Source organism: Moschus berezovskii, chromosome 4, assembly GCF_049115385.1.
Source record: "Moschus berezovskii isolate FMDL1 chromosome 4, NW_MosBer_1.0, whole genome shotgun sequence".
Taxonomy (NCBI): domain Eukaryota; kingdom Metazoa; phylum Chordata; class Mammalia; order Artiodactyla; family Moschidae; genus Moschus; species Moschus berezovskii.
In genome coordinates, this window is record NC_142463.1 from 29,036,234 (window position 1) to 29,062,462 (window position 26,229).

At 49.8% G+C, this 26,229-nt stretch overlaps 1 protein-coding gene and 1 pseudogene across 1 annotated transcript; one reads left to right on the forward strand and one right to left on the reverse strand.

Moving 5' to 3' along the window:
• Positions 1-522: 522 nt before the first annotated feature.
• CDCP2 (CUB domain containing protein 2) lies at positions 523-26,076 on the reverse strand. The gene is made up of 10 exons (XM_088834993.1): positions 25,925-26,076; positions 24,891-25,324; positions 23,730-23,917; positions 22,420-22,555; positions 21,804-21,914; positions 11,876-12,223; positions 8,993-9,328; positions 7,443-7,796; positions 4,316-4,494; positions 523-1,090 (listed from the first exon to the last, which is right to left on the reverse strand). The coding sequence occupies exons 1-10, from the start codon at positions 26,074-26,076 to the stop codon at positions 764-766; spliced, it is 2,565 nt and encodes an 854-aa protein (XP_088691119.1). The 3' UTR covers positions 523-763.
• LOC129540807 (histone deacetylase 1 pseudogene) lies at positions 12,992-14,456 on the forward strand (annotated as a pseudogene).
• Positions 26,077-26,229: the final 153 nt, after the last annotated feature.

Below are 26,229 nucleotides of genomic sequence, written 5' to 3' on the forward strand. Positions count from 1 at the left end.
TCTTCCTGGAGTTTGGAGGCAGGACTGGCCTGCTTTAGACAAAGTCCTTGGGGTTTCTGGGTCAGTTCAGGAGAGTGGAGGCCCCTGGGTGGATACTGAACTTCCCACTAATGAAGGCTTCAGTTCAGTTCAGTCGCTCAGTCGTGACCGACTCTTTGCGACCCCATGAGTCACAGCACGCTAGGCCTCCCTGTCTATCACCAACTCCTGGAGTTCATTCAAACTCATGTCCATTGAGTCGGTGATGCCATCCAGCCATCTCATTCTCTGTCGTCCCCTTCTCCTCCCACCCCCAATCCTTCCCAGCATCAGAGTCTTTTCCAATGAGTCTTAGGATGAGCAATTAGTTGGAAAATTAGGAGGTGACTTATTTGTATCCTGAGATGAAGTTCTCGTACAAGTTACAAGTCAGTTTTATCAATTCTGTCACCAGTGACCACAACTGTATACACTGACAAATAACACACACAGGAGGGTTCTTTTCTATAGCAGAAAATCTTTAAAATTAATAACAATGAAAACAATTGCACACATGTGCATGACATGCTATAGTTTACATAGTTCTTATCCATTCATGCTCTTCTCCAAGCCTCATGCCAGTCCTGTACCGAGATAAGCAGGGCAGAGTCAAGGGCCCCAGGAAACTGAGGCTCGGAGAGAAGGTAGTGACTTGTCCGTGGTCACTAACAAGTCAATAAGACCTGCTCTCACTCCTACTGTGGGGTCCCAGGGATGTCAGATGCCAGGTTCCTACCCTCCCCGCCTATAGCATCATCAAGACCACGATGGCAATCACCATGAGGACTCCAGCCAGGATGCAAAGGCCCAGGAAGACAATGTCACTGGTGTCCTGGGCCACCACGGCCACGGGGCCCTCCAGTGCCTCTGCCTCGTCCCTGGGTGGCGCCTCCTGAAGGTGCTCGGCCGTGGCAGCATAGGGCCCAAGCCAGTGGGAGCCGGACAGCAGGTGCACAGAGGCCTCCTTGCGGCGTGGCTCGCAGCGGACCTCGTACTCGTGGACGTCCTCCTGCCCGCCAGCTGAGAAGTCGATGTACAGCACGCTGACGATCACTGAGGTGTTATTTCTTCTCTGTGGAGGTCAAGGGGCACTTGCTCACACCTAAGGGGGCCAGAACTGACCCTGCTGCCCTAGCTATGTGGGGACTCAGTGCCAAGGGGGCAAAGCTCCAGGGTCTGGGTTCCAGTCCCAGCTTGGCCACTGACTCCTTCCCACTCAGAGCCTCAAGCCCCTTCCCCCACCTGGAAAAGGGGCACTACCAGGATGTCTGGAAGGACAGTATCAGATTTCATGGGTCTGTATTTGCTCTGGCTTCAGGGAGGTGGAATCTGTGGAAGATAGCAACTGTAACAACAGGGACATTTGCCATGTTCCAGGCTCTGCATTTAAGTGCCTTATCTCATTTAATTCTCATGACAACCTTCTCTAATTGGTACCATTAATATCCCCATTTGCCAGATGAGGAAAGTGAGGCCCAGAGGTTAAGTCCTTTGTCTGAGGCCACACAGCACACAAGTGACAGGGAATATATTCTCCCCAGAGCTGCCCGATTCTTAACTGTGCTGTTAACCACCACACCTCACTCAAACCAAAGAATGTAGAACCAAAGGGGACTTTCAGGGCTTCTAGTTTCATCTCCCTTCCTTGGCAATTCACAGATGTGGCCCCTGAGGCCCAGCAAAGGCCATAATTTGCCCAGAGCTAGGTCCAGAAGCCAGTCTCCTGGCTCCCCATGAGATGCTGTCTTCCTGGTGTGATGTGACTTTCCTTCTGGAATCTTCTGGCCCAGTCGTGTCTGCAGTGATTCTGTGTCCCTGTGGTTGAGTCCAGGTCAGTCCAGCCTCATCACCCAGGGGTTGGGAAGAGCCATTGAGGAGTGAGATGTGGGGAACCTGTCACACTGCTGCCCTCCCCGCCTGCACGGATGAAGGAGACAGGAGTCCAGATACCCTGAGACGGTGGGGATTTGGGGCTGGGCACTGAGGGACAACGCTTTGACAGACCGTCTATTGTGGTCTGGACTGGAGGCTGCAGTTATGCCGGGACACTCTCCCCAGATCTAGAGCAGCCATTACACTTCTCAGATCACCCCAACTGCCCTGTCTGGTTGTGTTACTGTTGAGCAGTGCGAGTGTGCTAAATCTTTGCAACCCCATGGACTGTAGCCAGCCAGGCTCCTCTGTCCATCGAATTCTCCAGGCAAGAATACTGGAACGGGTTGCCATACTCTCCTCCAGAGGATCTTCCCGACCCAGGGATTGAACCCACATTTCTTAAGTGTACTGCATCAGCAGGTGAATTCTTTACCTCTAGCACCACCTGGGAAGTCCTACTTATGAGCTGAGGCTTTTCTAAAAATCAAAGCCTACAAAGTGCAAGCGTACAGGAGGAAGCTGGCATCACTGGATGCTGGGCAGCCCTTTCAGGAAGAGACTGAAGGGGAGCTACAGATCTGCATTTCGGTGGACCAGGTGACCTTGTAGGTCTCTCCCAACCCTGGGCTTCCAAAAGGCTCTGAGACCGTGTCCCTAGAGGAATCTTCTGCCTTTGGCTCTCAGCCTGTCTTGCCATCATACTCTCTGAGGAGGACCAGTGTCCTGATATTTTGTGACAAAGAATCGGGGGGGTGGGAGAGACAGGGCCTGAGAGTGAAAGTGGGCCCAGTGAAAGGGCCACAGTGAACCTACACCATAAAGAATGGAGGGAAAGTCACATAAAACAGGTGTGTGGGAAAGTTTCAGGGGTTTTTGATGAGAGAGAGTTGAGGAGGAAAGAGAGTCCACACATCCGTGGTGTTATGGTTATGAAATCAAGTCTCTGTGGTTTTTAAGAAAAGTACAGAAAGGTTGGGGGCTTCCCAAGTGGCACAGGGGTAAAGAATCCTCCTGCCAATGCAGGAGACACAAGAGATACAAGTTCAATCCCTGGGTTAGGAAGATCCCCTGAAGGAGGAAATGGCAACCCACTCTAGTATTCTTGCCTGGGAAATCCCATGGACAGAGGAGCCTGGCAGCCTACAGTCCATAGGGTCGCAAAGAGTCAGACATGACTAAGAAATAATGCACGCATGCACAGAAAGGTTGTCCTGCTTTTGGCCACTTGAACTGTGCATCTTTGAAAGCAACTCAATGCAGAGACTGGTCCTCATGGGTCTACGACTTGTATGTGTTACACTAAGAACCCATGAGTCTAAAGTTCCCGGTTTTTATGTTTCCATGATATTGATGCCAAGCTTCTGTGATTATGAGGCTCTAAGTTCTAGCGGAGGTTTTGCAACTCTGAGACCGAGTGTCTAGGAATTCCTTGTTTTAGATGTCATGATTCCCTGCTTCTGGGGCTCTCTGTCCCCATCATCCTATGACTCTATAGACTGTGGTCCTGCCCCCAAAGAAAACCACTCGGGGATTTAGGGTATAGAGTAGAGTCGGGGCTTTAGGGCATAGAGTAGAGGTGAGAGTAGATTATCTTGGTAGCCAAGACTGACTCCCACTTTTCTACTCAGGTCAAAAGGGTGGTAGCTGCCAGGAGGCTGGGGAAGCAGAGGGTGAACTAGAAGAGCCAGAGGCACACACTTGGTTAAGGCTGATGTGGGGGAAACCACGTGATTTGCTGGAAATCACGTGATTCTGCCAAATCACAAATCCTCGACACCAAGGCCTTTCCCCTTTCCAAACTGCCCCTAAGAATACAAATACCTAGGGTGCTTGGAGCACCACCCAGTGATGCGGAAGGCCCCAAACCTGGGTTCCAGGCTTCCAAAACACAAGGATAGTATAGAAAATACAAAATACAAGGATAGTAGAAAATCTTCATTTGCACACCTTGCCGCCTTTGGAGGGAGGTGGATCCTGTCTCTTGAAGGGCTCTTTTGCTTTGTGGAACCCAGAAAAGGACTTAGATCACAAGGTGGGGAGGGGGTAGGCAGGCAGGAGGCAGTAGCACTCAAACAGCTCTGTATATTAGAGGTGGGGACTGAGTGGCCCTAGGGAGCTCCAGGGAGGACAGGGGACAGCAGGACAGCCTCCAGAAACAGTCAGGACCTTGACAGAGGGGCCTCCAGTAGGGGCTGTTGGTCGTCAGCAGGTTGTGCAGCAGCATCGCCCTTCTCCAACTCCCCTACTTGAGCTCTTTGTTGCGTCTACACTGAACAAGTTTGCTGAGGAGAAGGAGAGGCTGAGTTCCATATCCAGCAGGTGTGATGACCAGAGCCAGGAAGAGAAGCTGAATTCTCAAGTCTGGCAGGTGCCTCTCCCCGGGATCAGGGCCCCAGCCTCGTGCCAGCCCTCATCCCCCTACCTGAGACTCAGTGCCGCAGGTGTCAAAGCGGGCCTGGATCCGGAAGTTGCTGCCCATCTCCTGGGCGGCACAGCTCCGGCTTCCCAGGTAGACTTTGGTCCGTTCTAGTGGGGCCAGCGCCTGTGCGGAGATCAGGATCTGGAAGTCGGTGCGGGAGCAGCTCACGTTCATGGGCACCACTGGGGTTGGATGGGAGAGGGGAGCTGGAGGCCATGCGGGCAGGCAGTCCCACCCCCCACCCTCTTCAAGCCTCTGCCCAAAGGGTGGTGGGTGGAAAACTGAGGCCCAGAGACTGAATGGCTCTTATGCAGTCCTACAAGGACATATTTACATGTGTTTCTCCATTTAACTCCATCAGGCTATGAGCTCCAGGGCAGGCACCATTCCTACTTCTCAGCGTCCTCTAAGCCCAGAGCTTGAAAGGTGAATATATGATTGAATGAATGAATTTTGTTAATCATAATGGAAGCTACTATTTGCTGATCATGTTTGCCATATACCAGGCAATTCATTCAATCATTTAACAAGTATTTACAGCCTACGATGTCCAGGCACTATCCTGAACACCAGTTATAGAAATGAAAAGAAAAAAACCAGCCTCACATGCCTACCTTCTTGGAGCTTACATTCTAGTTGGATGAGGGAGCAATAAATATGTAAAATACACCTAAGTGTCAGAGTAGTCGAAGGAAAACCAAGGAAAGAGAAAGATGGAGACAAGGAGAGCAGCATGTATGCATGGCTGGAGTTGGTGGGGGGGGTTGCAGTTTGCAAGGGTGGTGAAGAAAGCCTCATTCTCCCTCCTCATAACGACCCCATGAGGTGGACACGTCTAAGTCCACTTTACAGTTTTAGAGCCCCGAGCTCTGAGAGGTGACACTGTCTGCAGTGTCCAAGCTGGCATTTTAACCACCGAGTCTGTAAAGATTCCATGGCTCCTGGTCTCTCCACCCTGTGCGGTAGCCCCCGCACCCCTTCCCAGCCAGGACGCTCTGACTCTCAGTGTCTGGGTCTGTGCGAGCCCGCGTGTGCGAGCCCGCGTGTGCGTGCTTGTGCGCATGCGGGCGTGTAGGGGGCGGTGCTTGCCGGGGCAGGGGTGAGGCTAGGAGGAAGGACGTGCGGGTGGGGAGCTGGAGGGAGGAAAAGGAAGGAGCTGGCAGGCAGAGGCCAGGAACTCTCAACCCCTCTCCGGGAAACGCCTCAGACATATTTCAGCCTCTGGTGTCTGGGCAGTCGGGGATTTATGGGCCTGCCGTCTCCAACGATGATCTTCGTGGCGCTGACCTGTGTGTCACCCCTGATTGATGCTGAGGCCGTCCTCCAGCCGGGAGGCCGCCTGAAGCCTGGGCCACATCTGGATCCTGGCCCAGCACGAATGCCCTGTCTGACCCCAGGCTCCCAAGGGCATCTGGGAGAGAGGGGGCGGGTGGGAGTGGGGCCCCTGCATCTGAAACAGGAGCCAGGAGAGGAGAGGCCCACCCTCTATCTCTGAAGAGACCAAAAGGAGAAGGGGCTTGTCCAAGATCACACATGGCTGGGAGAGAACCCAGGCCCGGAAATAGGCCCCTTCAGAACAAAGGGGACTTTGCAGCTCCTTCAGCTGGTATCTTCCTTTTACTGAGACCTGTCAGCCAGCTGTGGCAGAGCTCATGGCACCTGGATCTCCAAGTGCCATCCATGAAGGGGTCACTCTAACAGAGGAAGAGTCCTCCTGCAGGTTTCTGGGTGAAGGTGACTGAAACGGACAGAGGGAGGGTCTGCTCGGGTCACTTCGCAGCCACTAGCTTGCTGCAGCTCTCCTGGTTCCTTCCCCTACAGGTCAGCCCCACTGGATGATCAGTGTGTGTGTGTGTGCATTAGTCACTCAGTCGTGTCCAAATCTTTGCGACCCCATAGACTGTAGCCCACCAGGCTCCTCTGTCCATGGGATTCTCCAGGCAAGAATACTGGAGTGGGTTGTCATGCCCTTCTCCAGAGGATCTTCCCAACCCAGGAATCGAACCCAGGTCTCCTGCATTACAGGTGAATTTTTTACTGTTTGAGTCACCAGGGAGGCTCAGCAGCATTTGAATGTGGTCTTAGTCTGTCTGAACTCAGCCATGAGCCTCCCCCCAGGCCCTGCTCAGCCACACAAAAAGCAGGAGTGTGAGTTCTAGCCTTGCCTGTGCCACTGCTGCCTGTGTGACATCAGCGAAGTCCTTTCCCCTCTGCATCTCCGTTTCTACACCTGCACAACAAGAGGCTCTAGCCTGGTCAGGTAGAGGGCAAAGTGGGTCCAGAGAACAGGCTTTTCTGGGCCCATGGCCTGGGAAAGGGTGGTGAGAGAAGGGGATAGATAATAGATGCTGTCAGCTGGCAAATCTAACTAGCACTATGGAGGATGGAAAAGCTGAGTGCCAAGTTCCCTAGCCAACTCTGCAGCTAGGCACTGCCATATGATCAAGCTTAAAATAATAAGATCAAGAAGAAGAAATTTGAGTGCTTCCAAAAATGCTTTTACTTTCCTGATAAAAGGACATTTGTAGCTGGCACTTCCCCTACTCTCTTTCAGACTTGAGCATGGACATGATGACTGGAGTTGTGGCAGTCATATTGTGGTCATGAGGCTGAGAGAATCTCAGACATGAAAACTGGGATATTGTTGAGTCCCTGAACCAATACAGGAGTTGACTAGCTCTAGACTTCTTGTTATAAAAGGAAATCAAAGGTCTTGAAAGATCAGTACTTTTTCAAACCACTGTCAGTCAGGACTTATGACTGTACAAGCAAGGTTGTTCAGCATTATGAACATAAATAGTATTACCATATTTTGTGTATCACCCCTGGATACAGGGAATCAACCATAACACAAGAGAAGCCACGGGCCCATGGAAGAAAGAGACAGATAGGGAGGAATTGGGAATCATAGGTTTGGAAGCTAGAAAAATAGGGCACTATAATAGTGAAAATAAGCAGGAGTCACATTGGTACAGCCACAGAGGTCCCAGGGCAGGAGTCAGCAGTGGTGTAGCCACCAGAGAAATTGGTGGGAGGAAGAAAGAGGGATGGAGGAAGGAGATTGCAAAGTCCTGGGGCCCCAGCCTCCCCTTCCCACACCAGCGCACCCCCACCCTCTACCCCAGCTGACCTCCAATGTAGGCCACAGAGAAGCCCCTGCGGGTGGTGCTGCGGTCCGTGTGCAGCACAAGCAGGAGCTGGTTGTGGCTTGAGGTGACCGGGGGTGGCAGGTGGCGGCCGCACCAATTCCCCAGCAGAGGCGCCTCCTCACTGGCCCCATCAAAGGCTGCTAGATGGTCGAAGTCGCAGGTCCTGGTCAGGATGTTGGGCTCCTCCAGTTCCAGGTCCAGGAAGAATACCTTGACCCTGTAGCCAGGAGGCAGGCGGATGGTCCAGTGGCACCGGACGTTGTTGGGGTAGGAGCTGGGGTACTGCGGGCTGGAGAAGTTGCCCCGCACTGCCGTGTACACCTCCTGGCATTCTCCTGGATTGGGAAGAGCAGGTCCAAAGGAGCAATGGTGAGAAGGGTGGAAACTGTCATCGTCTGCAACTACAGCTTGGGCAGCAGGCACCATAGGGATCCTAAAACCACCCCAGCAGGTGGTGGGCACCATGCAGAAAACCAGACAATTAATCCCAAAGCCTGCTTTAAACTGTAACTAGCTGAAAACTGGGACTCTCATTCCAATGGGCAATCCATTGCCTGAGTGTTGACCCTGCTAGGAATTCAATAAAAATGTCTAATACCTGTCCTCGGAGTCGAGTCCGAACTTGGACTTGACAGGCGAGGTGGTTCATGACTTTGCCTCTTTTCATTGAGCCCCACCCTCCAGCCTCACCAAACATCTCCTAGTACTATGGGCACACAAACCCTCTCTGTCCTCCATGCCATATGCTGATCCCTCTGTTTGGGCTTTCTTGGTGACTCAGTGGTAAAGAACCCACCTGCCAATGCAGGAGATGTAAGAGACATGAGTTTGATCCCTGAGTGGGGAAGATACCCTGAAGGAGGGCACGGCAACCCACTCAGTATTCTTTTCTGGAGAATCCCATGGACAGAGGAGCCTGGCAGGCTACAGTCCCTAGGTTTGCAAAGAGTCAGGCACAACTGAAGCGACTAACCATGCACTTCTTGAAAACCCTTCCCTTCCTTCTGCCACTGTTTAACTCCTTAAAAGCATTGCTCAATTCTTTCCTCCTCCGGGAAGCCATCCATCATTCTTACTATTAGATATCACAGATCACAGTGAGTATTCACTGTTTTCTTCTCCATCTCCTCCACCAGAGTTTAATTCCCAAGAGTTCATTCATTCATTTGTATAAACATTAATTGAATGTCTTCTATGTAGCAGGTATAAAGATAAATCCATAGGAACTTGCAGTCAAGCAGAGGAGATCAACATGCAAACCACATACAGAAGTGATAAACATTAGATCACTGCTATGAAAACACGTGTCTAAGGAGCTGAAGGAAGAGAATAATTCAGAGGGTATCAGGAAGCCTTCAGAGAGGAGGTGACATGCTTGTGCCTTGGCATTGGCCAGGCTGGAAAGAGTGTGCTAGAACATTTCAGGCAGAGAAAGAGCAGGAAGTGCCAAACCCAGAGGCAGAAAAGTGCAACTCCTCCCCCGCCCCCCAGCATGCACAGAGCCCTCGGGGCTTCGCTGCAGTCCTCCCACCTGAGAAGTAGTAGGCCTTGAAGCCCCGGCCTCCAATGTTGAAGTCAGATTTGAAGACCACCTGCAGCTCGTGGCCCAGCGACACAAGTGTGGGGGGCCTGGCACTGCCGCAGTAGTGGTGCCCCCGGGCAGGGCCGGGCCCCCCAAGCACGGCCACGTAGTCGTAAGTGCACTGCTCACTGCCCTCCACCTGGAAGTCCACGAACACCAGCTTGACGGTGGCGGGGCCAGCGGCCCGGATCACCCAGTGGCACTCCACGTTGTTGGGGTAGTTGTTGGGGTACTCGGGGCTGACGAGGACCCCTGAGAGGCCAGTCAGGACACCACCACACACATCTGCAAGGGAGCCCACTTGAACTGTCAACCTCCCCTGGCACCCCTGTCTCCTCCCTTGGGAAATGCCACTCCCACAAGTGTTCACCTGGACCCTTGGCACCGCCCACTGAGCACTTGTTAAGTGGCAGGCACAAGCCATCTTTTTAGACTGTCACCCTAAGTGTCAGACATGACAATGACTAAACGATGACAACAGCAAAAATAACCCCATGAGGAAAGCAGGGTGGTTTCCCCATTTTACAGCTGGAAAACTGGAGGCAGAGAGAAGTTAAGTAACTTAGCTGTGTGAGTTTGCATTCACCCAGGCAGAGCCCAAGATAAGGATCTGAGCCCAGAGAGTTTATCTGGGAGAGACAGGGGACCACAGGTGGGCTCTGAGAGAGAGGGTGGGAGAGTGGGGGCATTCACCCACCAGCCCCTCAGGATGCAGGCTGAGGGCTGCTGGTGGCAGAGGGAGTCTGCCACAGCTTTGGTAGAAGCTCTCAAACAAAGCGATGTGGAGACCAGCAGGTGCCACTGACAAGGCCCAAGAGACAGAGCAGGGCCCTGACAGCGGGTCGCCCCGCTGGTATCAGGGAGGGTGAGATGTGACTAACTACTGAGGCTGTACTCTTGGCATTGTGAGTCTCACTGTCCCTCCTACCAAGGACAGTGGTGCACGGAGGCTGAGACACCTCAGACCAGGAATATTATCAAACCTCCGTAACAGATGAGGAAACTGAGGCTTAGAGGGAGGATATGAAGAAGCAGAGATAGACTCGAGGTCTGAAGATAACTGTGTTCTCAGCTCTGCCTTCTACTGCTGTGTGACCCTGGACAAGTAACTCAGCCTCTCTGAGCCCCATGGAAATATTAGAACTCATAAGACTTGTTCAGTCTGATCCACCAGGCTCAGACTCATGCAGAGTTTGAGAAGTTTCTGGTGAAAGTCCTTTGGAACCTGGTGCGGTCAGTATAACCGGAGCTGTGTGATGATGAACGCTGTGACCAACTCGAGGCCACCAGCAGGAAGGGGCACACTAGGTTTTGTCTCCTGAGACTGCAGAATCTCATCCCCTGGCAAGGCTGTACGAGTGGAGCGCTGTGCCAGGCATCTAAGGACTTCAATTCTTGTCCCAGTGTTTGCCCTTCCCAGATGTGTGACCATGGGAAGGCACATTCCTTCTCTGGTCTTAGATGCATTGTTTGTGAAAAGAGAGGACAGGTTTTGACAGTCTGTGAGATCCCTTCCAACCTCAATACCCTTAGCTTTCAAACTGTGTTAGCAAGGGCTTTCAAACTTAGCAGGGACTTTCAAACTGTGTTCCAGGCCTTCACAGTGGCCCTGGGGCATCAATCTGCAGACATCTGGTGTAAATGTCATTCTTACACTGTATTCAAACTTTTTTTTAGACTCCACAGTCACATATCTCAATTGTAAAGATATAACTAATTGGAGACCATCAATATTTACTGATGTTTTCAATGACTGGCTTAAAATAAGTACATGTTAAAAATACAAACTTATAAACTAAATGCTTACAACAAAATGCTGCCTTTACCTCTTTTATATATCAGGGATAAACATAAAGCTCCCCCTGATGTAAGGGTACTCCTGCTTTTTTAAAATATTGGAAAACATTGCACATGGTACTATAACTTTGATATCTTAATAATCTAAGAATCTAGGGATCTAAAATTCCACCACTACCATTAGATCTGTCTGCAGTTCTTGTGTTTCAGCATTCTACAAATCTATGCCTCCAAAGCCAGTGGGGACTGATGTCCATCAGCTTGCATGTGTGTGTACACACACACACACACACACACCTGCCCCCACCCACACCCTGGCCCTGATTGCTGTTGGTGGATGCTGTGCACCAGGAGCCTCTGTGGCACCCATTGCTTGAGCTGACGTGAGGAAAGCCTTTGGTTTTGGCCTTGGGAGAAGGCAGGATGAAGGAGCTTTGAGGGTGAGCAGAGAAGCCTGAGGAAAGAGTCTAGCAGAAATGCACTGAGAGCAAGGCCTGTGCTCCCCTCACTAGCCTGAGGGCAGGTGTCAAGCCTGGCTGGGGTTAGGGACCATAATGTAAGGGGTGAGCTCAGGAAAGGCTTTGGGAAGGAGAGAATCACCAGCTCCACACAGACCCTGTGCCCCTTCCACTGCTGAGGACATGAGGGGTGGGGGGGAACTCATGTGCCCATGACATAATAAGATGCCATAGAGGGGTGAGGAGCAGGGGCAGCACTCCTGTGTCCCAAGGCCACTCAGGGGTGAGAAGGACAAGGATAGGTGAGCACAAGAGGCTTCGTTCCTGAGCACAGTGAGCCCCTCCGGGGCTCCCAGGATAACGCAGGGAGAGGAAGGGAGTGTTGCCATGCAGGTGGGAACACACAACCGCCAAGACTACCAACAGAGGCCGCCTTTGCCCAGTGAGCTGCGAGAGCAGGGGCATCCGGGTAACAGGGCGGCCTGCGCCAGGATGCCTAGAGCCGGCCTGCCTCACCTGCCCCGCCGCCCTCCCCCAGCCCACCCAGGCCACGCCCCCCACCGCCAGTGCCCCTTGCCTTTCTGGTAGCCCGCGGAGAAGCCGCGGCTGGCCACGTGCTTGTCTGAGTGGAAGACCACGGACATGACGTGCCAGGAGGAGGTGAAGGGTGGCGGGGGCACCCGGCCGCAGAACCTCCCCAGCAGGTTGCCCTGATCCCCGGAGGCGCCGTTGTAGATCTCCAGGAAGTCGAAGCCGCAGGTGTCGTGGTACTCCAAGTCAAAGGCGTGGAAGGTGAGCAGCACCGAGGAGCCCTCGGCCACCACGATCAGCCAGCTGCACTCCGTGTTGTAGGGGTAGAGCCTGGGGAAGTTGGGGCTGGAGAAGTTTCCGGAAGGTGCTGAGAGCACACCCCCACATTTGACACCTATGGCGAGAGGGAAGAATGACTTAGAGTCGGTTCTGGGGTCTTGGATCATGGCCCAGCTTCAAAGCAGGGTCTTTGGGATGCAGTGAGAGAGCAGGAGGCCATGGCCCTAAACCTATTCATTTGTTCATCTACTTATTCTTCAAATACGACCAAACATTCTTTTATGCATTCAGTAAGTATTGTTTGAGTGTGGGGCATTGTTCTAGGTGCTGGGGTTACAGCAGGAACAAATAGACAAAGATTCTGGTGGGGAAGATAGACGGTAAACATAATAAGGAAAATATGGAGCGTATTAACTAGTGATAAGTGATCTGAAGAAAAATAAAGCAGGGGAAGGAGATAGGAAGTGTCAGGTAGGCCTGTAATTTTATAGGTAGAGGGATTGAAACTGTACCCCCTGCAGTGGAAGCGTGGAGTCTTAACCACTGGACTGCCAGGGAAGTCCCATGGGCCTGTGATTTTAAATAAAATATACTAGGCACTAAAGATGTGCATTGGGGAATTCAAAAATTAAAAGTAATATTACCCACCCCCATCCTGAGTGAAAATGTGCAGTCTATTACAAAGTTTAAAGTACATTCTTATATGTATGTATTTGTTTATATTTTGAAAAAGAAAACAATGGAAGGAAACTAATAAAAATGGTTCTCTATCACAGGAAGAAGTAAGCAGCGGGGAGGAAACAGGTGTGACTGTTAGACATCTTTAAATGCAACTTATGAGGGCGGACGGACCGACTGACGGGAGGGACGGGAGGCGAGCAAGATGGCGCAGACTCAGGGCACCAAGAGGAAAGTCTGTTACTATTACGACGGGGATATTGGAAATTACTGTTATGGACAAGGCCACCCAATGAAGCCTCACCGAATCCGCATGACTCACAATTTACTCCTTAACTATGGTCTTTACCAGAAGATGGAAATCTATCGCCCTCACAAAGCCAATGCTGAGGAGATGACCAAGTACCACAGTGATGACTACATTAAATTCTTACGCTCCATCCGCTCAGATAACATGTCCGAGTACAGCAAGCAGATGCAGAGATTCAACGTCGGTGAGGACTGTCCGGTATTTGATGGCCTGTTTGCGTTCTGTCAGCTGTCTACTGGTGGCTCTGTGGCAAGTGCCGTGAAACTTAATAAGCAGCAGACGGACATCGCTGTGAATTGGGCTGGGGGCCTACACCATGCAAAGAAGTCCGAGGCATCTGGCTTCTGTTACGTCAATGATATCGTCTTGGCCATCCTGGAACTGCTAAAGTATCACCAGAGGGTGCTGTATATTGACATTGATATTCACCACGGCGACAGCATGAAAGAGGCCTTCCATACCACAGACCAAGTCATGACTGTGTCCTTTCATAAATATGGAGAGTACTTCCCAGGAACTGGGGACCTATGGGATATTGGAGCTGGCAAAGGCAAGTATTATGCTGTTAACTACCCTCTCCGAGATGGGATTGACGACGAGTCCCATGAGGCCATTTTCAAGCCGGTCATGTCTGAAGTAATGGAGATGTTCCAGCCCAGTGCAGTTGTCTTGCAGTGTGGCTCTGACTCCCTGTCTGGGGATCGGTTAGGTTGCTTCAACTTGACCATCGAAGGGCATGCCACGTGTGTGGAATTTGTGAAGAGCTTCAACCTGCCCATGCTGATGCTGGGAGGAGGTGGCTACACCATTCGTAATGTCGCCCGGTGCTGGACGTATGAAACAGCTGTGGCCCTGGACACGGAGATCCCGAACGAGCTTCCATACAATGACTACTTCGAATACTTTGGACCAGATTTCAAACTTCATATCAGTCCTTCCAATATGAGTAACCAGAACACTAATGAGTACCTGGAAAGGATCAAACAGCGGCTGTTTGAGAACCTGAGAATGCTGCCCCACACGCCTGGGGTCCAAATGCAGGCCATCCCCGAGGACGCCATTCCAGGGGAGAGTGGCAATGAGGATGAAGAAGGCCCTGACAAGCGCATCTCAATCTGTTCCTTGGACGAACGAATTGCCTGTGAGGAAGAGTTCTCTGACTCTGACGAGGAGGGAGAAGGTGGACGCAAGAACTCCTCCAACTTCAAGAAAGCCAAGCGAGTCAAAACAGAAGATGAAAAAGAGAAAGATCCAGAAGAGAAGGAAGAAGTCACAGAAGAGGAGAAAACCAAGGAAGAGAAGCAAGGAGCCAAAGGTCTGCTCTCTCCACAGGGTCAAGGAAGAGGTCAAGTTGGCCTGAAGAGACCTCTCCAGTTCTGGCTTCTTGCCAAGTCCCCACCTTTATCCCACAACCCTTCAGATTTTATATTTTCTATTTCTCTGTGTATTTATATAAAAATAAATTAAATATAAATATCCCCAGGGACTAGACAGGAACCAGGGCCCTGAGGTCAGGGCACACATTACTTTTCTAGTAGATGCCTTGCAACCCATCCCTCCCAAACTCTTGAACCCTAATGGGTACTGGGTTAAAGGGATCCGCTTCAGCAGCCATAGGACAAAATCTTGAAGTGCCTGCTTCGTAGCTTTGAAAAGGTACCCTTACTGAGCATTTGAGAAGGGGTGGCTGGGTCTTCAGGGACTCCCTGTTGTTTTTAGGCTCTAAAGGTAACATCAGCCGTTTTTAGATTGGTTCTGTTCTCACGCCTGCCCTCTCTCTGTCTTCCCCCAATTCTGCAGGTGAAGATTGGTAAGTCTAGTTTCCATTTTGAGATACTATATTCATTTTTGTGAGAATCTTTGTAATAAAATGGTACATTTCTATTTAAAAAATGCAAATTATTTTTTAATTTTGACTTTTTAATCATGAATAATTTTAATATAATTTTTTAAATATCAAAAGATTAAGTAACCCCAATGCCATAGAAAGTGAAAGAGGAGCGTGAAAAAGTTGGCTTAAAACTCAACATATGGAGCTTATTATACAAAGTGAAGTAAGTCAGAAAGAAAAACATCAATACAGTATATTAACACATATATATGGAATTTAGAAAGATGGAAACTATGACCCTATATGCGAGACAGCAAAAGAAACACCAATATAAAGAACAGACTTTTGGATTTTGTGGGAGAAGGTGAGGGTGGGATGATTTGAGAGAATAGCATTGAAACATGTATATTACCATATGTGAAATAGATCGCCAGTCCAGGTTTCATGCATGAGAAAGGGCCCTCAGGGCAGGTGCACTGGGATGACCCTGAGGGATGGGATGAGGAGGGAGGTGCAGGGAAGTTCAGGATGGGGAACACATGTACACCCATGGCTGATTCATGTCAATGTATGGCAAAAACGACTACAATATTGTACAGTAATTAGCCTCCAATAAAATAAATAAATTAATTTTAAAAAACTAAAGAAAGAAAACTAAGATCATAAAGAAAACTAAGATCATGGCATCCAGTCCCATCACTTCATGGCAAATGGAGAAACAGTGGAAACAGTGAGAAACTTTATTTTTGTGGGCTCCCAAATCACTGCAGATGGTGACTACAGCCATGAAATTAAAAGACACTTGCTCCTTGGAAGAAAAGCTATGACCAACCTAGAGAGAATATTAAAAAGCAGAGACATTACTTTGCCAACAAATATCCATCTAGCCAAAGCTATGGTTTTTCTAGTAGTCATGTATGGATGTGAGAGTTGGACTATAAAGGAAGCTGAGCACTGAAGAATTGATGCTTTTGAACTGTGGTGTTGGAGGAGACGCTTGAGAGTCCCTTGGACCACAAGGAGATTCAACCAGTCAATCCTAAAAGAAATCAGTCCTGAATATTCATTGGAAGGACTGATGCTGAAGCTGAAACTCCAATACTTTGGCCACCTGATATGAAGAACTGACTCATTAGAAAAGACCCTGATGCTGAGAAAGATTGAAGTCAGGAGAAGGGGACGACAGAGGAAAAGATGGTTGGATGGCATCACTGACACGATGGACATGAGTTTGAGTAGGCTCCGGGAGTTGGTGATGGACAGGGAAGCCTGGTGAGCTGCAGTCTATGGGGTCGCAAAAAGTCGGACATGACTGAGTGACTGAACTGAACTGATAATTGGAATAAAGGAAATGTGCCAATGTCAATAGAAACTAAGATTTGCAGTATAAGAGGAGAGAGATACAAATTAAAACTAAAAAAAGCTAAGTGGAACTCTTGAGATCCTTCATTTGAATTGAGAACATCAGTATGAACTTAAGATTTATTTTTATTTCTAAAAATATTAATTTTTAGCTTTGTTCACTAAAAATCCTAAAGGCAATAATATTCCAGTAGTATCTTGTACCCCTTCAACTTAAATTAGGATTATTATGTCCAACTAAATTATGTTAAGATTATTATGTCCAACTAAGATGAACCAGGGCTCCTTAGAGAAATAGTCAGGGGCAGAAAACATACAAAATACACTTGGGACATCTTGTCAAGCTATAAAGTAAAGAAGCTGCTGGGATTGTGTCAAAAGACACAGAAACCTGCTAGAAGGGGCTCCCACTGGCTAAAGAAGGTATAATTGGAGCTTCAAAAAAGATTTATTGCAGTGCTTTGAAACCCATCAAATATATACAAATTTATGAATTCATAATAAACTAAAAAAATTAAAAGAAATTAAAATGGAACTTATTGATTTCTTTTAGAGATTTCTGGGGGCACGAACTCATTTTCCTCTTGCTACATAGAGAAAGAATTAAACATTTAATTTGCCTTTCCTGTTATGAACTATATGCATTTCCGGATAACTAAATAGTTGATAAAAAGAAAATATTATTTAAAGAAGACTACAGAAAGAATAACAACTTTAAGGACTTCCTTGGTGGTCCAGGGGTAAAGACTCCATGCTCCCAGTGCAGGAGGCCTGGATTTGATCCCTGGTCAAGGAACTAGATCCCACATGCTGCAACTGGGTTCACACGCTACAGCTCAAGATCCCTCATGCTACAACAAAGGTCAAAGATCCCACGTGCCACAACTAAGATCCAGCATAGCCAAATAAATAAATCTTTTTTAAAAAGAATAACAACATTAGAAAACATAAGTTTGCAAATCTTAATGAAATCATCATCATCATCATCTATTCTAATCATGGAGTAAAAAGGTAAATGAGGAGAGGTAAAACCTAGTTAAGTAGATAAATATTCTCTGTAAAATTATTTCAACTTTGCTATCATGGGGTCGCGGAGAGTCGGACACGACTGAGCGACTGAACTGAACTGAACTGAACTGAATGTTTGAAATTTTTCACAATTAAAAAATATCAGGCTTCTCTGTTGGTGCAGTGGTAAAGAATCCACCTGCCAATGCAGGAGATGCTAGTTCGATCCCTGGAAGACCCCACATGCTGCAGTAAACCTATGGGCCACAACTATTGAGCCTGTGCTCCAGACAGGGGGAGCTGGAACTATTGAGCCCATGTGCTGCAACTAATGAAGCCTGCATGCCTAGAGCCTGTGCTCTGCAACAAGAGAAGCCACAGCAGTGAGAAGCCCTTCACTGCAATTAGAGAGTAGCCCCTGCTTGCCGCAACTTAGAGAAAAACTCATGCGACAACAAAGACCCAACATAGCCAAAAATAAATAAATTTTTAAAATTATTTTTAAAAATCATTTAAAAAATACCTGAAAAGTTACATTTATAAGAAACTTTATAGTGGATGGATGAGGCTAACTGAACCCATTTGCCAATCTTAACATCAAAGTGGAATGCTGGATAATAGGTGACCTGATGAAACACCTATAATATCTTCTTATAGAGGAAAAATAAATGAACCTGAAGCTAATGAAATCTCTGGATCTGTCTACAATTTAGAGGAATATGGAAGCTAGAGGAACAGTCTAAATGACCCCACGAGGACACACTCAGCCCAGTCCAGAATGTGGGAAATTCTAATGACCCAGGTGCTTCAAAGTAAATAAGATGGCAGGGGGAGACACAACTAATATATTTTTTAAAAGGGTCAACTAGAAGAAGATGTAGAGGGTAAGTTCCTTGCCTGTGGTCTCAGCAATAATTTTTTGGATTTGACAACAAAAGCAAAAATAAACCGGTGGGACTGTATTGAACTAAAACCTCCACACAACAGAGGAAACTGTTAATAAAATGGAAAAAGAAAAGTCTATGGAATGAAGAAAATATTTGCAAATCATGCATCTGATTAGGGATAAATATCCAAAATATATAAAGAATTCATACAACTGAAGACCAAACAGAAAACAAAGTCTGCTTTAAAATGAGTAGCGAAATTGCATAGGAATTTTTCCAAAGAAGTCATACAGATGACCAACAGGTACATGAAAAGGTGCTCAACATCACTGATCATCAAGGAAATGAAAGTCAAAACCACAATGAGACACCACCTGCCATCTGTTAGGATAGTTATTATTTAAAAGACAAGAAACAACAAGTGTTGGCAAGGATGTGTGGGAAAAAGGCATCTTTGTCCTCTGTTGGTGGGAATGTAAACTGGTGCATCCTCTGTGACAAACAATATGAAGGCTTCTCAAAAAAACAAAAATAGGACTCCATATGATCCACCAATTCCACTTAGGATATATTTCAAAGGAAATGAAAACAGCATATCGGAGCATGCATTCTCATGTTCATTGCACAATTATTCACAATAGCCAAGATATGGAAACAGCCTAAATGTCCACCAACAGATGAATGGAGATACACATATGACATGGGATGTTACTCAGCCTTGAAAAAGGCATCCATCCTGATATTTGCAGCAACATAGATACTGAGGGCATTGTGCTAAGTGAAATAAGCCAGACAGAGAAACACAGATACTGCATGGTATCACTTATATGTGAAATCTAAAATGTCAGACTCATAGAAACAGCAGAAAAGTGGTTGTCAGAGAAGTCAATTAAAAAAGAGAGAGAGAGAAAGACTCAAGAGTCAAATACCAACCAAAAGCAATGTGTGAACCTTGTTCAGATTCTGATTTGAACAAACCAATTGCAATAGGATTTTTTTGTTTTTGCAATAATTGGGAAAAACGGAACATGAACTGAGTATTAGATAAAATTAAGGAATTGTTATACAACTGTAATACTATTGGGAATATCTATCTATTGAATATATATCTGTTAGATATACTTTGAAATATTTATGGGTAAAATAGTATATTTGAGATGGTCTTTAAATTTCTCTGACCCTCCCCTGCCCCACACCCTGCTAAAATGGAGATGGGGGTAGGATGGAAGAACCAGAGGGCTTCCCTGGTGGCTCAGATGTTAATGAATCTGCCTGCAATGCAGGAGACCCAGGTTCAATCCCTGGGTGGGAAAGAGTCCCTGGAGAAGGGAGTGGCAACCCACTCCAATATTCTTGCCTGGAGAATTCCATGGACAGAGGAGCCTGGCAGGCTACAGTTCATGGGGTCACAAAGAGTTGGACACGACTGAATGACTAACACTTTCACTTTCTTTAGAAGAACCAAGAAAGGCAGAATGTTGACAATTGTTGAAGATGGTTGATGGAGACATCAGGATGTATTATACTATTTTCTCCACTTAGTGTTTGAAAATTTTCATAGTTAAAAGTTGAAAAAAAATGATCAACACATTCCTAGTCACCTTGTCAGTGACGCTTCCCTCAACGACCTCAACTACCCTATTTCCAACTGAAACCCTTGCCCCGTCCCTCTACCCTTCTCTCCCTTTCCTGCCATGCTGTCTCCACAGCACCCCCACCACTGAATGCTTACTTCCTTATTTGTTCGGTTCACTGTCAGTCTCTCTCCACAAAACTGTAAACTCTATAAAAGAAGGGATTTTCATCTGCTTTGTTCTCTGCTGTATCTCAGGCATCTGGAAGAGCTCCTGGCGTAAAGCAGGGGCTCAGTATATATTTGCTGAATAAATGAACGAGTGAGTGATCTTGTATCATCTTCATAATATCCCCATAAAATAGGCAGCACAGGTGTTACTGACTCCATTTAACAGATAAGAAAACTGAGGCCCAGAAAGGGAAGTTACCACTGTAGCTGACATCCTGTTTTGTCCACACAGCACCCATTCCTGTATCTCTTGCAAGAACAAGCCCCTGATTTTAGACACTGCTCCCTTCCCTTGCCTCCATATGGTAACCCTCTCGCATCTTTCCCTGACCCAGGGAGGACACATGAGCCTAGCTGGGAAATCCTGAGGCCTCCACCACTGCCACAGTGACTGGCCTTGGGGGTGGGCCTGTGAAACCAGAATCCTGCTGCAGAATGCCCAGATGAGAACCTTTTCTTCCCTGGTCCCTAGGCTGGGAGTTAGAGCCCTGGGTGGGACCATGCTCAGGGCCCATTGAGAAAGCTTGTCAGCAGATGGCAACAACCATGTGACAAGCAGAAATGGCCTGGAACCCAAGTGGCCCAGCTCAGCTACACTCTTGCCTCCCTGGTGACAGAGCCAGTGCATTTCTCTTCTTGCTTAAACTCATACAGGTTGGGTTTCTGTCCCTTGCAAGTGAAAGCATCTTGAAGATGCTTCCCCAAAGCTCCTGTAAGAGAGGCACATTTGTCAAGCATGTGCACTGTGCATGCCTGTGCTGATTCAGAATGGGGCCCTCCCCGGGGTGTTCACAGCTAGAGGGTAAGATGCGGGGAGTTAGGCAAATGAGACAAAGCCATGTGGTATAAATGTGCTGGGGCCGCACAGGGGACTCTGGGGTCCAGGGGGAGTGAGGCCAGTCTTGCTGGAGCCAGCCCTGTAAGAGGAGGGACGCGGGAGAAGGGGATGTTTGGCTAGGAGGAACAAAGGCTTCATAAGTTGGGGAAGATGTGGAGGGAGGAAACGGCAGCAACTAAAGGCTCAGACTCACAGTCACTTAGCCTCCCTGTGCCTCAGTCAAGCATCTGTGAAATGGGGATAATGACCTTGCTGGGTAGCGGTGAGCACAGATAAGAGAAAGCTGTCCTAGGGCTACAAGATGCACACCCAGTTCACTACAGGTCATCTGGCCCCGGGGGCGGGTCAGGGCGGGAGTGGTGTCTGATCCATGCCTTTATGTCAAGAGGATAGAGGGACATCCTGTCCAGTGACTGTCATTGTCGTTTCCCCAGACCTTCCCACTGGATGGGAAAGGCCATGAGAAGATTGGAGCAAAACTCTTGTGGCCCAGGAGGCCCCAGGGGCCAGCACAGGTAAAAGCTTTGTCCTTCAGGCACCCTGACTCCCAGGGCCACTCCAAAGCCTCTGAAGTCCCAGTGGCTAAAAATGGGAACAGTTAGCTTCTCTGGTCACTCTGGCATGGAGTAAGATGCCTGGGTGCCTGGCCCATCTCTGCCACCAAGTAGGTTTCCTTCCTGAGACCCTCTTGAGCATGCAGGAAGACAAGGCACAGATAGCTGCTGGCCGAGCCCCACTACACACGAGCCCCTTGAAGATCGGTGAGTGATACTGCCCTGGCTTCCAGACAGACTCACAGAGGACTGGAGCCCCACAAAGGACCTTGGACCAGGGTGCCAGAAGAGGGTTTTAAGAGCTTCAAGGAGGGGCATCTGAGGCTGATGAAAGGATGTGGAAGTCTTCCTGGAGAAGCTGGTGCTTGAGCTGAGCTTGAAAGATAAGCCAGGTGTTTTCAGGTGGAAAAAGAGAAAAGGGACCTTCCAGGCAGAGGGCACAGGGGGTGAAAGACTTGAGGGTAAAGCATCTCCTGAAGGGGATGTGATCCTTTGCCAGAGCATGGGATGCCCAAGGAATGCTGGGAACCAAGGCTGGATGTTATACAGAGATTGGAACCAAACCTGGGTGAGGGAGAGGTTGGCTTTATAGAGAACTTTGATGTCACTTGACTGGTGATGGGGAAGTATAGCAGGCTCTCAGGAGGAAAATAAGGACCCCTTCCAACAACAAATCTTTAATTGTTCTCTGAGCCATTCCCCTCACCCTTAGTAAGCACGCAGTCTTGGACAGGTTACTTAACTTCTCTCTTCCTCAGTTTCCTCATCTGTAAAATGGGAGACTGATACCCACCTTGAAGTTTCTTGTGAAGATGAAATGCATTCATGCATGATGCATGGAAAGTACCTAGCACACAGTAGGCACTCAACAAATACTGTCTTTCACCATCTCAGAAGCTGTACAACTCAATTCAGCTACCTCTCCCCAAAAAGGCCTTCCACTTTCTGGCCTCTCACAAAGAAACCTCCTGAGACCCCACCGCCACCTGCCACCCTTCTGCCTCCCCCCCAGGTCCTGCCTGTCCCCAGCAGCTCTTACCTTTCATGGCTTGGACTCTGAGGTCTGGGCCCAGCAGCGTCGCTGCCAGCAGCAGACAGAATACCTGCTCCACCAGCATCTCCTCATCAGGTCCCCGCAGGTCTGCAGAGCTCGGGGCAGGCCAGGACTTGAGGGTCTGAAGCAGGGGAAAGAGAGGTGCGGCTGAAAGGGCCTCCAAGTTAATGGTGGTGTGAATAATTCATCGGGCCCTTGAATTAGTAAGCTGAGCCCCTGTGCTTCCTTCACTCCACCCTAAGGTGACGGATCTAGTGTCACCAGGTTGACACTTCTGAGGTCTGCACTGGCCACACTGGATGGGGAAAGGGCTGGGAGAGAATTTGCTGGTGGAGAAAGAGCACGGGTTTGGGGGCTAGGCAGATCTGGGGTCGTCCTGGGTCAGCCTCCAACTTGCCAGGTGACGTTGAACAAAGTCATCCAACCCCTCTAGGTCTTGATCTGACTCTTCTGTCTGGTGGGGCCACTCAGCCCTGCCTATAGGGCTATCGTGGAAATGAGATGTGGGAACACATGCTAGAAAAACACAGTCAGCGCTTGCTACAGGTTTCCCCATCGCCTCTCCATGTGGGAGCGGACAAGGATCCCTGAGACATGCATAGATGAGCTCAGAGGGAGAGCGAAGGGAAGCAGGTAGCGGGAATAACAGCATGGAAAACACTACAGGACAACTCCTAATGGCACTGGGGGTAAAGAACCTGCCTGCGATGCAGGAGATAAGAGGCAGGGGTTCGATCCTTGGGTCGGGAAGATCCCCTGGAGGAGCGCGTGGCAACCCACTCCAGTATTCCTGCCTGGAGAATCCCATGGACAGAGAAGCCTGGCGGGCTACGGTTCATAGGGTCGCACAGAGTTGGCCATGACTGAAGTGACAGCATGCATGCAGCACGCACAGTGCAATCGTGGATTGCATGGCCAAGGCTGTTAAGTGGTAACCTTGTTACTGATCCACAGACCTGGCTCAAACATCACCATGCGCCAGGCCCTGTGCTAGGATCTGGGCTGTGGCAATGCCCTCAGTGGTTCCATGTCCAATAGGAAGCAGGATCTTTCAATTTACTCTGGGAGACTATTTGGTTCAGCCAGGCCCCAGGCTCCTTCCCTAAGCTCCTTCCCTGTGCAGAGCCTGTGCCAAGCCCAGGGCATCTGAGGTAAACATGGCCCATGCCTGCCTCCCAGTGAAGAGCCTGGGCTCTGCCTTGACAGACAAGGTCTGAATCCCGGCTCTACCCCTCACTGCTGGGCTGTGGGGCCCCTCAGAAGCTGGGCCTCCTGGACCACGAAGGAGAGCTTACCGTGCCTGCAGTGAGAGGATTAGATGAGATGATAGTCAGTGCCCGGCTCAGCGCACAGGGGTGAGGAGGACTTTGCTGACCTCTGAGGAGCTCAGACATCCATCTGCCAGACCACATGTCCCTCAGAACCATCCTTTTGTCAGGAGGTGCCCAGGGGCCCTTTGCTGCCAGCACGGGAGGGAGGCAGCCTGGAAGGTATTCAGCCAAGAGCGTTAGGAATGGTCAGGGCTGAGGGACTGGCTTATGTGTGGGGCCTGATTGGCAGGAAAAGAAAGGTGCCATGTCCTGGACAGTCTGAGGGGAATGGAGCTTTTATTAAACACCTACTGCATGTATAAGAGGGTTTCCCCAGTGGCTCAGTGGTAAAAAATCCACCTGTAACGAAGGAGATGCAGGAGATGCGGGTTTGGTCCTTGGGTCAGGAGGATCTCCTGGAGAAAGGAATAGCAACCCACTACCGTATTCTTGCCTGGGAAATCCCATGGACAGAGGAGCCTGGTGGGCTATAGCCCATGGGGTCGCAAAGAGTTGAACAGGACTGAAGCGACTGAGCACACATGCGCACGCATACACACACACACACACACACACACACGCACGCACGCATGTCTGAGAGAGGGCACTAACCCAATATCTGCTGAATCCTGGGCATGGCGCTGAGCTTCCCAGACCTGTGTGTGTGTCCCCCCAGTTTCAGAGGCACAAATGGGCCTCCCCGTCTTGCAGAGGGGGAAACTGAAGCACAGAGGGTTTGAGCCACTGTTGTGGGTTGAGTTCCTTCACAAGAAGACCCCGCGGCCGGGAGTCAAGGACAAGGAGGGTATCTGGAAGGTGATCCCAGGAAGCACAGATCAGGGGCGGGGCAGGGAGACGGGTGAGAAGAAGGTGATTCAGGGCGCATTAACGTGCAGCTGACCACTTGGGCAACCGAGCCTCCACCCCCGCGGGCACCTCCAGGAGACAGAGTTCCACTGAGGGGCAAGGAGGCGGCACATTTGTTCACCAACTGCCGGCTGCCCCTGGGTGACCACTGCTTGAGACCATCCTCTCCCAGGCATCTCTACCTGCCTGTGAAGCCCCTGTGAAGCCTGGGAATGGTGAAGACCGCAGGATGTGGGAGGGGCCGTGCCAGCGCCCACGTGTTACCCCCAAACCCCTCACCTGTGAGGTGTTCGTCCCACGCCTGGAACAACCGCGTCTCTCCCAGCACTTTTGCGACACTCCTCTCCTGTCCCTGCTCATCTCCCCGTCGCCTCGCATGTCCCTCAGCCCCTGCCCCCTCAGGCTTAGACCACAGGGTCAGGGCCATCCTACTCTCCTTTCGTGCCATCTGCTGGACGAGTCCAGCTGGCCTCTGTCTCCCCCGGGTGTCTGGACCTCTGGGTGCTGCTCGGGGGTGCCGTCGCCGTGTGGCCAGCACTGGCACCCGTTGTCCATGGTCTCCCGCCTCGTCTCGGATCTCAGCTCCGCCCCCAGCCTTGCCTGGCTCCCCGGCTGGCTGTCTCCCTGTGACTCCACAGACACCATCCCAGGCAGTCAGCAGCCTCCTTGAGACAGTGCATCCCCACCCCTCCTGTGGGTGACCCCATCCCTTCCTGCAGAGGGTGAAAGGCAAACAGTACAGCCCCTTCACCTCACCGTCCTCACCCTGTGCTCACGCAGCCCTCCCCCGAGCCTCAGGGGAAGGTGCTTCCACCTCCTGCCCGAGCCCATCCTTTCCCTGCCTCAGGCACCTAGCTCTCCAGCAGCTCCTGGCATTCTCCATCCATAGTTAAGCACACGGGGGTCTCCCCTTCATGGGATACGCTCTCCATGAGCCTGTGTGTCCCTCCAGCTCCCACCTTTACCCATCTACTGGCTTTCCCAGCCAGGCTTCTTGAGAGCAACATCTATGCTCATCTTCAGTTTCTCCCCTCGCCTCCCTCTTCTGAGTTCTGCTGGGTGCACTGCCTCCCTGCGGTCAAATTAACTGTGACCTGGTCTCTAACAATTTCCAGTCACTAAGTCTCATCAGGGTTCCCTCTTTCTCCTAAATAAGCCACGTGCTGTCACATCCTGTCTCACGATCTGCTTCTGGGAGAGACCAAACTGAGACGCATGCCCACTCTTAGAACATCATTGGTGAGAGAAGTTTATCCTGATGGGCTTAGCACAGCTCACCTTGGAAGACCAGGCATATCACTTGCACAACATACCAGAGTTTGGATGGCAGGAGCAAACAAGGCTGATAGTCTGGCAGCCAACTGTAACCACCATAGCAAGCTGCAGGCCCCTCAAAATCCACAGCTCCCAGGTGAACTCGTTTCCCCCCGCTAAAGTTGATGCTCCTCTGGCATTTCCTCTTCATGGTGGCAGCACAACCAGCCCACCAGGAAGAATGCTGAGCTGCCTAGACTTCCCTTCCCCTCATCCCCACATCGGCGGTCGCTCTTGAGCCTAGTCACAGCTCTTGGCTCTGAGGCGGCTTCTGAAGACACCACTACCTCTCCCCGTCTCTCCG